The sequence below is a fragment of the Aspergillus pseudoviridinutans genome (genome assembly GCF_018340605.1).
Source record: "Aspergillus pseudoviridinutans IFM 55266 DNA, scaffold_9, whole genome shotgun sequence".
In the NCBI taxonomy this organism is placed as follows: domain Eukaryota; kingdom Fungi; phylum Ascomycota; class Eurotiomycetes; order Eurotiales; family Aspergillaceae; genus Aspergillus; species Aspergillus pseudoviridinutans.
Genome location: NW_025091289.1, coordinates 75,316 through 91,448, shown reverse-complemented (window position 1 = coordinate 91,448; position 16,133 = coordinate 75,316). Strand labels below are relative to the sequence as shown.

Here is a 16,133-nt window from a genome sequence, read left to right as displayed (position 1 = left end):
ATCAACCTTCGCCCTATACATCTCACACATATATATTTACCACATACAATTAACATAAGATGGCTGCCATTTCGCTGACACATATAATGATTCATGAGAAGTCCTGCTCTATCGCTATACAGATACCCGAAACAATCAAACAATTCATAATCATGCGATTTGCAATTTTAACACATATTTTTTTTTTTTTCTTTTTTCATTTTATTCGTCTTATCCCAGAAGGCGTCATCTAAAGTGAGATCTTGAACGCACGCTCTAAAATGGATTATCTTCCTGGTGCTCGCCCGAAGAAGTGCCTCATTCTTCACGGCGAACGGTATTGAATGGAAATAAAGAACTGGGGTAATTACCGTAATTCATACATCTGCCTCCTTAACCGTTCACGCTTTGCGTGGGTCTCGGTGGCAAAAGAAGCTAGGAAGCTTCAGGCTGGGCTGGCGTTCACCCTAGCAACTTGCACAGTCGAGCCGGTATCTGGACCAGCGTGCTCTGAAACTGGGCAGCTTCGGCCGAGCATGAAAGATCAAACAGCTGTTTAATGTCGGGGGGGAATGGGAAGGAGGACGAGGAGGAGGAAGAAGAAGAGGAAGACGAGTCAAGGGGATCAAAGACATACCCGCGGCCGGCGCGGGAAGCGGGTCCACGGAGCAGATCCCAGATCTGCCAGCAGACGGCCAATAAGCGGCGCACCGCGGACCGAATCAAGATGTTCAGAATCTCATTATGCTCATCTTCGTCGTGGTCTTCCGGAAGAGGGGCGATTTGGTAGTTTCCCAGCTGCAAGAACGGATTGGTGGCATTGCTATTGCTCGACGGCAAAAAGAACTCGGAGCTTGGCGTGACTAGGTCCTCGTCACAGTCGGCGGAGGTCATACCTGAGCGGCCCGACTTGAAGACAGGGGGTTCGGACCCTGTGTGGGTGGTCTTTTCAAGGGCTGTCGTTGCCAGCTGCAGCGCGGTGACTGCCATGCTGATACTGCCAGCATCTTTTGGGCAGTGTGAACAACGATAGAAGGCGGAAAATGCACGAGCAAAGTTCCGGACAAAGACAAACGTGGCATCAAATCGACAGATATCTCGAGAGGTTAGGTTGCTGAGAATCTGGAGGCATTTGCAGGAGCGCAGCAGCTTGGATCGAGGATCCAGCAGCTCCTTGCTCGCCGGCTGGCACTCAGGCTCGGCGATCGTGCTCCAGAAAAGGGAGTCATTGGGGTCATGGTCCGGGCCTAACCCTGACTCTATTAAGGGGAACGAATGGTCGGAATCGGATATGGACGGCAAAGGAGGGATCCAGTCCGTCGAGAACGCAGTACTAGCTCCGGTATCCTCACTGCAGCTGGAGAAAATGGGGTTCAATTCCTCCTCGTCGTCGAACAGACCGAGACAGTCGTCAGCGCCGGGAGACGCTGCCGCGGACGTGGTGGCGGTTGTTGCGCCTGTTGCGGCAGCCGCGGTGTCAGCAGCTGCCATTGTTGCTGTGGTTGTAGCGGTGGCTGTGGCGGAGGCTGGGGCGGACGGGGGGGGAATCCCCGCTATCCGAGCGGCGTCTGCCGCAGCCGCCGCCACCCGCTGCTCCCGCTCCAGAGTTTTGCGACTGCGGGCCCCCTTGGGTTTACCGCAGCGTGAGGAATAGCTGTAGGTACATGGGCTCATATACTCATGGCATCGGGTACAAGGGTTGCCGCCCGAGCATCGAGTCTTGGATCGGTGACAGGCATCGCAGGCAGACCGTAGCTTGCGAGGCTTGTCTGGTTTGGGTGTGGGAGTAGTAGTAATTATAGACGGAGTCGACATGAAAGATGGCGACACATCTTGCATTGCTGTCGCCATCGCTGACGAGTAGTTAGCTTTGGTCAGGCCCATGGAGGAGGTAGACTAGCGACCTTAAATATTAGCAGCAACGCCTCGGAGGAGAGAACGTGTTTAACCTCCTTTAACCTCCCATCACTTTGCACCATCACTTTGCAGCACCCTGGCAAGGGGGTATTCTGACACCTGAATGGTCTCCGTGCATGCCGATTACGCTTTGCAGCATCTGGCCTGTCAGAGAACAAGGAGAGTCTCTGTCACGACTTGATCCGCCCTCCAACTAAATTGACCTCGATTCAGTCGACGTGACAATGTGAATCGGTCCGTCCTGAATCTGAACCACTAGCAGTGGTTTCCTTGCGCCTCAGAATCCTTCGCGCATGCAGCTTACAATTTTGGAGCGCCTCTGACGATGTGGATCAGCCTGTCAGACGGAAAAGAAAGGACGATGAATGTCTCGGCACCTAGTCCCGCAATCAAACTCAATTGACTAGAGTCATGCCAAGTTGATGTTGACAACGTCCCTCACAGCCCTCATCCATCCAGGATGTGAGGCTCTTTACACTACAATCCAGTGCACGAGGAGACACAAGCAGTCTGCAGCCAGCATGGAACGTGCTTGTGCAACATGGTGAAGAAAGCGATCTCTCACTCAAGGCCTGCACGGTTCTTCCCCCCGCCAACCGATTGGTCCAACCGAAACAGCGAGGCAGCCAAGAATCGCGTGCGGAGGATGTGTCAGTAATCTGCAGTTCAGAGGGACGATCACCAACAACACGACTCAAAAGCGAGGATCTGGTTGGCTGGTTATGTGCATGCTGAGGACCTTGTTAGGTCAACGCGGTTGGGGGCGGGAAGCTCGAGTCAACGGTCTCGTCCACGTCGGAGACATTTATGCAAGTAGACTTGCACAGCACGGAAACAATAATATGTTACGGAGTCCGTACCCCCAATCAGCTGCGCTCTACCGCGGCTCCTACCTAGGGGCTTGGTTGATCATATACCAATTACCCGCTTTGGCGAATCGTCACTCTCGGCGGACGCCGCACTGACCCCGTCTAATCATCATCATAATATAGAGAGAAACGCTACTGCTCTTACAGCGTCACCGATTCAGATCATTTTTAGTTCTTCTAGAGGGTTCGACTGCTAGTGCTTACGGCGTGCAGGGGTCTTTTGTAAGTCTCTTCCACGGATGCTTTTCGAAGGGTTATATGAGAAATATCTGAAGCTATTCACATTTTCATTCTTATTTACAGCAGGAGGAGGTCCTGGGACGTGTACGGATCAAAATGTACACGACATAATCTGGATCCTGTATATAATAAGTCGGGATATAGAAAAAGCCTACTGGCCGGTGGCCACGCGGGCAATAGATGCATGGTTCTTTAGGTCCCCGGAGCTTTACGCTTTAATAGGTCCTATGAGCATCTAGAAGGGCCTTCTGCTCCATTCTACCCCATTCTATAAGTATAATTGTCCTCCGAATGCAGTCATTCTGAATACAGTCTAGTAAGTGCGGTGGTGCGGCCACTAGCTGTCAAATAATGGCAGGGATGGCAATAACAAATACCACCGGAGTACTCCGTAGTGTAGAACTAGATCAGTAGAGTAATATTAGGTGTTTACTAGGAGGAGATTAGTTGCTTAACTTTAGATATGCGTCCGTGGAAATCCAAGCCTCTCTTCCTTTCCTACTACTTTGGTTTTTCTTCTTACACTCTTATTTTTCCTTCTGTTCTTAGGTAGCCTCTGTTTTACTAGTTTTCTGCCTTCTTTTTCTTATACATCATCAGCCTGATTAGCATAGCAGGCATGTGGTGTGAGTACACTACAGTTATAACCAGAGGCGGAGGCAGAATATTATCATTTCCCTCAGTTTTGGGGGGGGGGGGGGGGGGGGGGGGGGGGGGGGGGGGGGGGGGGGGGGGGGGGGGGGGGGGGGGGGGGGGGGCGCACGTGCGGTTATGCTGGGTGGTTAGACCATGTTTCTTGCAGACTTTTAGTTAAATTTAATTGTGCCATATATATTTACTACTTACTATTCATTAGCCAAGCCCTAGCCGAAGAGAATGAATAGGATTTATCGTTGCGATTAGTGTGTTAGTTGGCGTTTGCTAAAGCGGCAGACAGTGGGAGATATCGAGTATATCGAGGATAGCTTCATTAAATCCCCTAGTCAGATCTGTGAAGAATTCTCCTCCATAATTACACGCAAGCCAGACGAGGTACGAAAGTTACACTGACAAACGGGGATTGATCCCTGCCTATCTTGATGCATAAGATTGACGGTATAAACGTGATGACCCGAGTTGTATGATGCCCAATGAGCCTTGGCTTTCATCCACAGCCTCATTCTTGGACGGATTGTTCATTAATCATTAAATAATTATACACATTCGGAGTCTTCCATATGTTTCCACCTGACAGTAGGGGATAATTACCTTCCTAATTGGTTAATTGGTCTCAGGATATTCTCGTAGGGCTGAACTCACGAATCTAACAGCCAGGTGACAGGTCAGCTCAGCTTATCCGCTTAACTGTACATCTGGGCTACGCCTAGAATCGGCCCCTCCTTCTCAATCAACAATTCAGTATCCCACTTTGGCCAGATCTCCGGCAGTGGCTTCCTAGCCACACCTTGAACAATGACACGTGGCCGTGAAAACATTACTGATCGACGGCTGAGAACGATCTAAGCACTCATAGACGGAGCCACAGGAGACGGATCATTGGTCTGAACAAGGTCTGGGTGGTATCAGATTTCAAGTGTGTCTGCAGACCTCCATACCCTGGGACCTGCATAGTTGAAACTATATGGACAAAAGGACGGTTGATTTCGCCCGAGAGGGAGTGAGAGGTAGAGCTCTCTCTTCAGTCACAGCATGTGCTGTCTCTCATGCCAATCACAGTCTCACATAACCCTTTCTAATTCAGAAAGGAAAAGAACTGCTAAGGAAGAAAAGGGGGAGCTTGAGAAACAAAGTGAATGGCATACAAGATCAGAATATATTAAAAGAGAGCAGCTAGGGCTACTGATCAATATGCAATGGAGTGCATCCTAATATTAACTAGCTTGGTCCTCCAGGAGGTCCAGGAATTTAGCGGTTTGCTGTTATCCTTTTAGGCAAGCTGACAAACGTCAAACAAAAACCATGCTCTAAACAACAGGAGAAAGCTGCTAATGCCAGAGACATCATGATGCTCCATGCCAGAACCCATCCAGCTCAACATATTTGCACCATAGCGGGTCATGCACAATGCGCTTCATTGCAGACGACTCCAGAGAGATGTTAAACTCCCACGGCGCAGTCTTATCTTCACTTCGCTGCGCCATCACAAAGATTAGACCGTCGGTGTACCCGTCTGGAGCTCTCATCCGGAGCGGTATGCCCAATGCGCCTCCGAAGTCAGCATCGTACACTCCAGTCTCGCGCCAGTTACTGAGGTAGAGGTTCTCTGTATCGAAGGTCACTGAAAGATGACACGGAGACTTTTGCACGTATGAGATATAGTTGCGGAGATAGTTGTCATCGATTGTGTTCAGCTTCGCCCTGAGTCCGTACGTGACTTGGCAAAAGGCCATGGCCCATTCGTCGCCTTCCAAACTGTCAGGGCAGAAACAAGCAGTAGCCTCCATGTTGGCGACGTTGTCATGTCCAGGCAAAGCAAACAAATATAGTGGGACATTCTCCCGCAGAAGACACACGGCGTTACCTAAAGACGATTTGGGTAGTGGCGGTGCCAGTCGAGAGCGAATGTTCAGTGGCAGACCCAGGCTAGATGTCGCATTCAGGAGGTCCGGTGGAAGCTGTTTAAGGCTGCACTCCCGTAATTCGGGATATCGGGCTCGACTGATACAAGCCCACAAAAGAGCAGCAACCACATCGTTACTCGAGACCCAGGCCCTTTCAGTGCCATCCTGCGTTGAAAGCCCATACTTTTTCATCGAGCAGGATTTACAGCGGGTATGGTCGCAGATCCTCGCGATCCCTCTGGACAGCATTGGCGCGGAGGACAGCTTCTTCCATCTCGGAGGTGACTCCATCACTGCCATGCAAGTCGTTGCAGAGGCACCGTCTCGCGGCCTGGAACACACCATCCAAGATATCAATCAACTCAAAACTATCGAAGCAATTGCCAGAAAAAACGGGGGGCTTCCTTCCAACATTGCACAGCCCGTTGTACAGGATGAGGTGACAAATGAGCTGTTTGTCTTGACACCGATTCAAGGATTCTTCTTCGAAATGTACTCTGAGGGAACCTGCTGGTTCAACCAGAACACCCTCGTCCATTTCCAGAGGCAAGTTGCAGACAGCGACATGGAGAGGGCGGCAATCAAGTTGGTCCAAAATCACGCAATACTACGTGCTCGCTATGCCCGACAGAAGGACGGGTCGTGGAAGCAGTTTCTCGTGGGCCGCGCCAGGCAATGCTTCCATTTCAGCGTGCACAAGGTCAATTCAGTACAGGAGATGCGCCATATAATCGGCCAGATTCAGACATCGCTGGACCCGGAACACGGCTCAGTCTTTATCGTGGATCTGTTCGAACAGAACGGACAGCAGTCCCTTTTCATGATTGGGCATCACTTGGTGCTTGATCTTGTTTCCTGGCGCATTATCCTAGCTGATATGGAGGCGATGATTCTTGACCTTCAACACCAGCCCCGGCTCACAATGTCCTTCCAGATATGGGCTCGTCTGCAGGCCGACTACGGCGCACGTCATCGGAACCACCACCCGTTTATCAGCTCTGCAGTCTAGACGAGTCCTCGATGCGCAAGTTCTGGGGGGAGAACAACGCAAGCACAGGGGGAGACTCCAGGACGAGGCTGATCCGCCTGAACGAGCAACTTACCAACAAGCTCTTTGGCCCTTCCAGCCAAGCTCTGGACGTCGAACCGGTTGAGCTCCTCCACGCCGCCATCCTCTTCTCTTTCGTACGCACCTTTCCTCAGCGCCATGCTCCGTGCATCTTCGGTGAAGCTCACGGCCGCGAGACATGGGATGCCTCGATCGACGTCACCCGAACGGTCGGATGGTTCACCACTCTCTGGCCTGTGGCCGCACAACTAAGCCCGTCTGGTAGTCTCGTGACGGCTGTCCGTACCGTGCGGCAAGCTCGACGGGCGATGGTGATGCACGGATGGAAACATTTCAGTCGATATACCACAACACCAAGCAGGAGAGATGCAGGGCCGGGACGCACCTGATGGAGATGACCTTCAACTACGCGGGGAAGTTCCAGCAGGTCGAGCAGGACGGTGCTCTCTTTCGCATGGAGCCCATGGCGAAGCAGAGTCTGTTTGATGGGGCGGGCGAGCTGGGCCGGTGGACCATGCTCGAGATCAATTCGGTTATTCTTAACGGCATGCTGGAGTTTCATGTTACCTACAATCGGGGGACTGATGAGGCTCGTGTCCTGACTCCGTGGATGGATAATCTGGTCAACTGCCTTGAAGACCTTGCGAGCAGTCATGCTTAGATGGTTGATTTGGAGCGTTATATCATAGTATGCGTTGGCTGATGGCAAACGAGGAGGGGAATTTACTGAGATGCCATGTAGAGTAGACTGAGTAGTCGTTCTGATCACATAAAACATTAACAATGATGAGGTGATAAACAGAACAGCACGAGTATGGGTAATAGCAGAGGTCACCCCCTTCCGACCTCATGTCTCAGCTCCCTTAATCCACGAGCATCCTCTTATAATCCTCCATTGCATGCAGATTATGGGTTGAACTGCGGATAAAAGATATATCTATAAGACTGTAATACTAAGGTACTATTCTCAATACCTCATTGTTTTTAGTATCTAGCTACTCTACTAGGATATCTATATATTTATTTGATAAAATGATAATTCAGGACATACATATTATATCTTATCTATTATATAAGGTAAAATAGCCCTGTATAGGGGATTATGGGTGATACCTGATGTTAGGATGAAATGTAATGCAGAGATATATATCTCACCACCACCATCCTAATAACTATCATCTAGAATCTAAAATCTGTCATAACTCTAATTCTCCTTGATAAATCTAATATTTATTTTATACATAGATAGATATGGCTATTCTCTATCTATGGATGTAAAAATATATCCTTGTCTAGGCCTGGATATAGTTATATAAGTTATCAGTTCTACGGGATTAGGTACATATGGCCAACCCATTTAGTTGCGGGTTAGGTTAGCGCGTATCCATCTAAACCAAAGTGCGAATTGGGTGGGTGGGTGGGATATGGATTTGCAGATTGGGTCAGCCAGTCTAGCTGCAGTAGTGCAGTGTCGCGATATGGTTCTAGGCTGGAACCACGTAACGCTGTACTACAGGGTTCTTTGTCTGGGGCAGGCCGGTACAGCTCACAAAGTACAATTTATTAGCTTTATAGGCTTTCCCATCCTCGGCGCCCCCAGTGGTACACACTTAATTTCGACTCTCTCACATCCTTCGCTCTGTAGAGTCTCACTGCCTCTGAAAACCGCGCATGGCTTCCGCTAAACCTCCATCTGAAAGTCTCCAAGCCATCCCAACTACAGTTTCAGTTTCACATCACAGACACCAAAATGTTGCCAAGGACGGACACGAGGACGTGGGCGCTTGGCTGCAGGCGTTAGGTGCCTTTCTCGTTTACACAGCAACATGGTGAGTCGGTGCGTAAGTTCCCTATCGTGTTCAACCTGCAGTGCTCATCGTTTCTTTCTTGTAGGGGTCTGTTGAGTGCCTATGGATCGTACGATAGTTTCTATGAAACAACCCTGTTGTCTCCCACGCCCTCGACCACAATTTCTTGGGTCGGCACGCTACAGGGTGTCATTCTCATCTGTAAGTCACCACACTTTCAGGAGGCAAAAGGCACTACCAGGTCGAAGTGAAGAAGATCAGCGCGATTAACCGGGGACCTTGTTTTACAGTGGGGGGCGTCGTAACGGGGCCGATCTTCGATCGTGGATATATCAGGGAGCTCTTAATCATAGGCACAATAACCACAGTAGTAGGCGTCATGATGTTGAGCTTAGCCCGCGAGTACTATCAGATCCTCCTGACACAGGGCGTTTGTGTCGGTATCGGAAGTGCAATCCTATATGTGCCCAGCATCAGTCTCGTTGCATCGAGGTTTCAACAACGTCGCCCGCTGGCCATGTTCATTGCTACCTCCGGCACCGCAGTTGGTTTGTCCTCCATGCCTTACCCCCCTTCTTCCCGCCGATAGCCTCACTAAGGCACACATGCAGGTGGGATAATCTACCCTATCATGTTCTCGAGACTCCAGCCCAAGCTCGGCTTCCCGTGGGCAACTCGAGTTCTCGGCTTCGTGACACTGGGTGAACTAATTATAGCGATGGCAATTATATTACCCAACACCAAGAGCAAGGCTCCACATAATGTCCGCTCCCTTCTGGATCCCACCGCATTCCGCGACCCAGCGTTTATGGCCTTTTGCGTAGCTCTATTCCTCATGTGGATCGCCTACTGGGTCCCCCTTTTTCTACTCCCCACCTTTGCCCAGTTCAAAGCCGGCGCAAGCTCAAATCTAGCGTTCTATGTCCTAGTCATCTGTAATGCATCAACAATTCCTGGCCGGTACCTGGCGGTGCCACTGTCAAACCGACTGGGGCCCGCGCTCACCATGGCCGGCTTCGCGCTGGCCTCCAGTATCCTCCTCTTCGGCTGGATTGGTGTTAAATCAGTGGGTTCCACTATCGTCTGGGCGGTGCTCATTGCTTTGTTCATGGGGCCACTAGCAGTTCTATATCCGGTTATTGTGCCTCATCTTTCGCCAGAAAAAGACCTCGTCGGGACCAGGATTGGTATATCATCGGCTGCGGCGGCGCTGGGGACTTTAGTCGGCTTTCCGGTTACATCTGCCTTGAATGACACTGAGACGGAGGTATTCTGGAAGAGCCAGTGTTTGAATGGTTGTTGCATGTTTGGTGGGGCTGTTCTGATGATATACGTCTATTATAAGATGCCCAGAACTTGACCATCGGCCACACTGGTTATCTCTATGAGGATCTCATCGGGAGGTCGCACAGGTTGATCATTGGTAGATCGATTCTATTCGAGTATTTTCTAATTGTGTGGTTCGAAGGTTGTATCTAACTTGGCCTCATGAATCGTCCTTGTCCGCAATGAATACGAGAATAGCTCTTAGACGCATGGTTTAACTCGGCATCAGCGATAATTGACTAAGCTAGGACATTCCGATTATAATACTAACAATAAATACCCCAAGCTACCTGCAGCCCTGGAAAAGTCTTCAACCGGCTGATCTCCATTCCAACTGCCTAGCTTCGGACGTCAGACATGGAGACTGGAGAAGGGCGCCGGAAACAGCCATAGCTCGGCATGATCGGTCCAATCAGCAGTGCAAAGAAAAGAGATCATCTTATCTCCGCATGACGCCAATCATTTCATCTTATGGATATCTCAATGATGCAAGGGATAATGCGGGGTATAAGTACTCTGCCACCCCGCAGAACGTCGTGTCCAACTCTCTTACCACACCCAATTGACGCAAATCACAGCATGCAGATGAGAGGTACGTTTGCGCTATTGATGGAGATCAATCTGACGATAATGATAAGCTCCTACCGGCCTCAACGGCCTCATTGAAGAATACCGACCTGACCTGACCCCCTTCGAGAAAACCTACCGACATATCCACCACTCTCCCGAACTCTCCGGCCAAGAAGAACAAACCTCCGCAACCGCCGCCTCACACCTTAAAAGCCTCGGATACGAAGTCCACACACACATCGGCGGCTATGGCGTCGCAGGGGTGCTGCGCAACGGACGGGGCCCGACCGTCCTCCTCCGCGCCGATATGGACGCCCTCCCCGTCGAAGAGAAAACCGGCCTGCCCTACGCAAGCACCAAAACCGCCAAAGACCCCGATGGGGAGACCGTCCCCGTGATGCACGCCTGCGGCCACGATACCCACGTCGTCAGTCTCATGGCGAGTGCGAGTCTGCTGCACGAGGCGCGGGAACACTGGTCGGGGACGCTGATCTGTCTCTTCCAGCCGGCGGAGGAGCATGTGAGCGGCGCGCGAGCGATGATCGAGGACGGGCTGTACGACAAAGTCCCCAAGCCGGATGTTGTGCTTGCGCAGCATTTGGTCAAGATGAAGACTGGGACGGTGAGTGTCCGGGCGGGGCGGCTGCTGACGGCTGCTGATGGGGTCAATGTGCGAGTGTACGGGCGCGGTGGACACGGTGCAGCGCCGCAATCCTGCATCGATCCGATTGTTATTGGGGCGGCGATTGTGACGAGACTGCAGAGCATTGTCAGTCGGGAGGTGACGCCGGGCGAGTTGGCTATTGTGACCTGTGGGAGTATCCACGCGGGCCACAAGGGGAATATCATTCCGGATGAGTTGGATCTGAAGCTCAGTGTGCGGACGTATGATAAAGCCACTCGCGAGCGAGTCATCGCGGGCATTAAGCGGATCGTTGAGGCTGAATGTGCGGCGGCTGGTGTCGTGGAGAAACCATCTGTTGATATCGTCCAGTCCACGCCGGCCACCATCAACGACGAGGCCACTGTGCGTGCGCTCAAGAAGACCTTTGGCGCCTACTTCCAGGAGAATCTGGTGGAGTCGGAGCCTATCGCGGCGAGTGAGGACTTCTCGCTGCTGGCGAGCGCGGTTGGCGCCCCGTACGTGATGTGGACGTATGGTGGCGTCGACGAGAAGACATGGGAGGACGCCGTGGCCAAGGGGACGGTGAATGAGCTGCCAAGCAACCATTCGCCGTTCTTTGCGCCGTGTATCGAGCCGACTCTGCGGACTGCCGTTGATGCGATGAGCCTGGGGGCGCTTACTTTTCTCCGGCAATAGGCATACTCAAGTAGATGAATGCATTAATTTGGATGCCAGACTAGCGTAGCATTACTTTGACTCGACGGTAGAAACATGAATGATAATCTTCCCTCTTGCTCTGCCCGACCTCAACTTCTCAAACGCCTTGACCGCGTCCTCCAGCTCATACGTGCTGTCGACCTCCACCCGCAGCTTCCCCTGCTGCATCCAGTCCCCCAGCGTCGCAATATCCTCCTTGTTACTCTTCAGCATAAAAATCACATACTTCCGCTTCCCACCCCCCAGGAACCCGGGCGTCCCAACCCGCCGCACAAACGTAAGCATCGACGCCGCACCAACCTGCACGAACGCCTTCCCAGGAAGCAAGAACGCATCAGATTGCGAGTATAGCTCGTCAGGCATGCCGATATGATCGACAATATGGGCATACACGTGCCCCTGGGCACGGAGGATACCCAGGACATCTTCCTGGGTATAGTCAATCACCTCGTCGGCCCCCAAATCCCGACAAAACTGCACATTGCGCGTCGAACACGTCGTTGCGACAGTACACCCCAGCGCCTTGGCGATCTGGATCGCGAATATCCCGCACCCGCCTGAACCCCCGTTGATGAACACCTTGTCGCCGGGGGAGACATACGGCGCGATAGACTGGTACGCCGTTTGCGCGGCGACGCCTACAGTGGCCGCGTGATCGGGCGCCACCCCGTCCGGCAGGAGAGCTACATTCTCCGTCTTGCAGAGGAGGTACTCGCCCAGCGAGCCGAACTGCGCGGGGGCAGCGGTCGTTCCGTAGACGAGCTGGCCTGGTTGGAAGGCTGTAACGCCCGGGCCGGCGGTCACTACCTGTCCACAAAAGTCCATGCCGGGGGTGGCGGGGTAAGCGACAAAAAACCGGGGCACGACTGGCATTTCGGGGACTTTGTAGTCGGCTGGGTTGATGGAGGCTGAGATGACTTTGATCAGCAGTTGGTCGTGGCCGGGTGGGCCGGGGGTGCGGGCGGAGGTGCTGAGCTGGAGGTTTTTCTCGAGTCCGCCGGTGGTGCTGGTGTAGAGCCAGGCTTTCATTGTGGAGGGGCGATCCATTTGATCCATTTTTCTGATCTACTAATGAGATTGTTGGTAAGGCAGTAGAGAATAACAAGACGATATGTGGAGTGCTTAAATATGACGTTTAGGCTTCAGCACTACGCAATGTGTCCACTATGATTTGCTCGGGTGGACCATTTTAGCAATTTCCTAATATGGCAATCAGGGGGTATATCAAAGAAAATAAAGAACTGCATCTACGACCAGCCACAATCATGCTCGAAATTAGATATTATACATATACACTGCTATGATCATGAGACAGCAATAACCGACACAGGCCACTGCATTAGCGACATCAACTCCCCCTCCCCCGATGTATCCACCAGCTCCTTAATCTTCACTATTTCCCCATCGAACCCCCCCTTAACATACCAAAAAGATTCAAGCAGCGAGAAGAGAAGATGAAAGTACGCCAGGATCACATACGACAGCGTCGAACACACCCCGCCGCCAGCCAGAGTATCCAGAAACCCCTGGGGCAGAAACTCCGCCCAAGCCATGAGCGCCGCGTCTTCCAGATCGGCCTGCACATCAAGAGGCGACTCTCGCCCCTCGTCCGAAAAGCGCACGACGTACAGCGCCCGCATGTACATCGTCTCCAGTATGTCCAGGGCAGCCTTCTGCTCCGCCAGGATCTGCCTCTGCCGGGAGGCCAAGGACTCATGGTATGCAACCAGCTGCGTCAAGGCGTCATCCGCGCCGCGGCAGAACGCCAACAGACGCGGCGAGCAGCCTCGACGCACGGGGACAGAGACAGATCGAAGCGTGTCCCGCGGGCACAGTCGCCAGTCGTCATTCGCGTAGCCGTACTGCACCATGTCTCTCAGGGGGCCCATGCACAGCTCGGGCCAGTTCTGCTTGATCACGGTGCACAGGCCTTGGATGAGGAAGATCCAGTCGAGCCGCGGCTGGCCTGGTTGCGGGTGCTCATCGCTCAGGTTGCGGATGCGGAGGGACGCGAGCGCGAACCCGACCAGCAGCATCGAGCCCGCGAACACGAGGTTGAGATTCGCGCTGGACAGGTTTGCGAGCTCCGTCCTGAATGCTTCCAGCCCGCGCTGATGGTGCTCGATGATGATCTGGAGATACGCGGCGTCCATGGTGTGGTTGTGGCCGTGGCCGGGGTCTGCGATGGCCGGCGACGGCTGGCTCTCCATGTCTGGAGACGTGTATGGCGGTTGCTGGTCGGCCGTCCTGTCCGAGGCGTAATCCAGCCCCGCCAGGGCGAGAAGGAGGTGCATGAGGGCCTCGTTCCGCATGGCGAAGCGGGGGATGACGGTTTCCCAGGTGCGTTGCCGGCGCGGGTTCAGCGACATGTGCTTGGAGGTGTGCAGCATGAAATGCGAGTGGAGCTGCAGATCAACCATGTTCAACTGCCCGGGGCGGGGAGTCGAACATCCACTGGCTGGACCTGATGCGCCGATATCGAACTGCAACGGGTGCGGTGACGGCCCTGAGTTTGGATGCGCTGCCCTGCTCTTGGATTGATCTCGGGGCGCTTGAGTGCGGCCAGTTCGGTTGGAGCCATCCTGTGACCGATCCGGCGTGCCGTGCCCTTGGGAGCCTGTTTCGGCGGGCCAGTCACAAGGCTCGCCTCTCAAGGCACAAGCACCGCACGTTGGCTTGATTTCGTCGCACTGGAGGTGTGAGCGTCGTCTATCTTGCTGGCTAGGCAGCGGAATAAGGAATACGAAATACGGACCTTGACTCGGCGACCCTTGCAGGTAAAGCACCCTTTGCGCGACTTGCTATGCCTAGCTCGTATTCTCTTGCGTATGCCTCTGTCGGACTGGTTACCTGTTGCCATTTTGATACCATTGCCACTGCTGATTGATGCTATGCAACGGCTGAATCGAGTCGGGATTAGACTGGTCATGGGTTGGGTTTGGATGGATCCACATGGGGTTCAACCCAACCCAAATGGGTTTTGGGTTAACCCATGACGTTAGCCATCCACCTTGAAATCCATGTAGGTTGGATTATGGATACCCCTTCTACCTATATTTTGCACGTGACTTTAAACTATACTACTTTAGTAGGCAGAAAGATCTCTTATTAAGAGAATATTATAGATATTATGGATAATCCATAACCCATAAGCCCATTAATATTATTATAAACATACTGGAACACTGACATGGCGAGGCTAGGTTTATAAGTTTATAAATTATAATATATTATATATTAATTTTATCTTTAATCTTTATTATATCCTATAGACTGTTTTAATAATTTATAAGTTAAAGGCTATACTTAACTATGCAAAAGACCTAGTTCTAAATACTTTTAGCCTTATAATTAACAGTCTTATAATATAAACTACCTAGCCTAATATTTAGTTTAGTTAAAATCAGCGCCTATCTCCTGGCACTAATAGTTATTAGGATCTCTATAGTAAGAAATTCTTCTAGCTAATAAGAGGTCCCTAGCCCTGGAAGTATGGGGTGTGGGCTTCTTAAATTTATAGGAAAGTAATTCTATGATTTACTTATAAAGACTTAAATAGTCATAGTAAGGCAGTATGGTCTAAATATATTATCTATATATCTCTATATATCTATATAGTTTCTTTTTAGGACAAAGTATAATTAAGAAGTATGGTTAGCTGAGCAGCAGGAATATATGATTTTTACCTATTAATATAGCATATTTGAAATATAGATAACATTTTACCTTCTCCTTTAATATTAATATTTTAATATTCTACCCACACACTGTGATAGATATACTTAAAGAAAGAAGGAATATAACTATATAAGAATACTTTTCTAATCTATATAAGAGATTGTTTAAATTTTGACATATATAGTAGATAGACTATATATTTAAAAATGCCTGTAAGGGAGTGCTAATATATATATAAACTATATATACTATATATTATATTTATATAATCAGAAGTCTTTCTAAACTATAAAAAGATAAGTATTACTGTGAATGCTATATTATAAATCTCTTAATAAGAGATTTAATATATTTTGGCATAGAGAGTAGCATTTAATTAATATATAGAACCTGTATCACAAATTTACAATACTTAATAATTTAATAATAAATTAATAATCATGTTTATATAATACTCTTATTAGGAGAGATTACTAAGCAGTTATATAACTAACTAAATATTAAACTTTCTTTATTTATTTACTTATTTAAATTAATTAAGTATAATATAAAGAATAATTAATTCTGCTTAATAATATTCACTATTAAATATCATTAATAGAGAGGTTAAATAATACTAGTATTAAATATATTAATAAGAATGCTCCTTAGCCTTGCAGGACCTCTTTCTCTTCTTTTTTATAGATTTTATTAAAACTTAGTTTTTTTGATCTCCCAGCCCATTCATTATTTATTTATTAAGTCTTAACACCTACTCTTAAAATCTCTTATTAA

The 16,133-nt window shown here is 50.2% G+C and overlaps 6 protein-coding genes across 6 annotated transcripts; 3 read left to right on the top strand and 3 right to left on the bottom strand.

Annotated features, from left to right (window-relative positions):
- Window positions 1-441: 441 nt before the first annotated feature.
- gliZ (Zn(II)2Cys6 domain-containing transcription factor gliZ) lies at window positions 442-1,830 on the bottom strand (the record flags this gene model as incomplete). The annotated part of the gene is made up of 1 exon (XM_043306683.1): window positions 442-1,830. One exon carries the CDS (start codon window positions 1,828-1,830, stop codon window positions 442-444), a length of 1,389 nt encoding a protein of 462 aa, XP_043162618.1.
- A 3,563-nt stretch (window positions 1,831-5,393) lies between these two features.
- On the top strand, window positions 5,394-7,296 carry nrps9 (putative nonribosomal peptide synthase; the record flags this gene model as incomplete). Its single annotated transcript, XM_043306682.1, is given in 3 exon segments — window positions 5,394-6,553; window positions 6,571-6,946; window positions 6,973-7,296. 3 exon segments carry the CDS (start codon window positions 5,394-5,396, stop codon window positions 7,294-7,296), a joined length of 1,860 nt encoding a protein of 619 aa, XP_043162617.1.
- A 1,010-nt stretch (window positions 7,297-8,306) lies between these two features.
- Asppvi_010845 (uncharacterized protein) lies at window positions 8,307-9,803 on the top strand (the record flags this gene model as incomplete). Its single annotated transcript, XM_043306681.1, has 4 exons — window positions 8,307-8,464; window positions 8,529-8,644; window positions 8,734-8,991; window positions 9,055-9,803. The coding sequence occupies 4 exons, from the start codon at window positions 8,307-8,309 to the stop codon at window positions 9,801-9,803; spliced, it is 1,281 nt and encodes a 426-aa protein (XP_043162616.1).
- A 545-nt stretch (window positions 9,804-10,348) lies between these two features.
- Window positions 10,349-11,660, top strand: Asppvi_010844 (putative zinc metallopeptidase; the record flags this gene model as incomplete). The annotated part of the gene is made up of 2 exons (XM_043306680.1): window positions 10,349-10,361; window positions 10,408-11,660. 2 exons carry the CDS (start codon window positions 10,349-10,351, stop codon window positions 11,658-11,660), a joined length of 1,266 nt encoding a protein of 421 aa, XP_043162615.1.
- A 51-nt stretch (window positions 11,661-11,711) lies between these two features.
- On the bottom strand, window positions 11,712-12,710 carry Asppvi_010843 (NAD(P)-dependent alcohol dehydrogenase; the record flags this gene model as incomplete). The annotated part of the gene is made up of 1 exon (XM_043306679.1): window positions 11,712-12,710. One exon carries the CDS (start codon window positions 12,708-12,710, stop codon window positions 11,712-11,714), a length of 999 nt encoding a protein of 332 aa, XP_043162614.1.
- A 275-nt stretch (window positions 12,711-12,985) lies between these two features.
- Window positions 12,986-14,541, bottom strand: Asppvi_010842 (Zn(II)2Cys6 transcription factor domain-containing protein; the record flags this gene model as incomplete). The annotated part of the gene is made up of 2 exons (XM_043306678.1): window positions 12,986-14,371; window positions 14,437-14,541. The coding sequence occupies 2 exons, from the start codon at window positions 14,539-14,541 to the stop codon at window positions 12,986-12,988; spliced, it is 1,491 nt and encodes a 496-aa protein (XP_043162613.1).
- Between the last annotated feature and the right edge of the window lie 1,592 nt (window positions 14,542-16,133).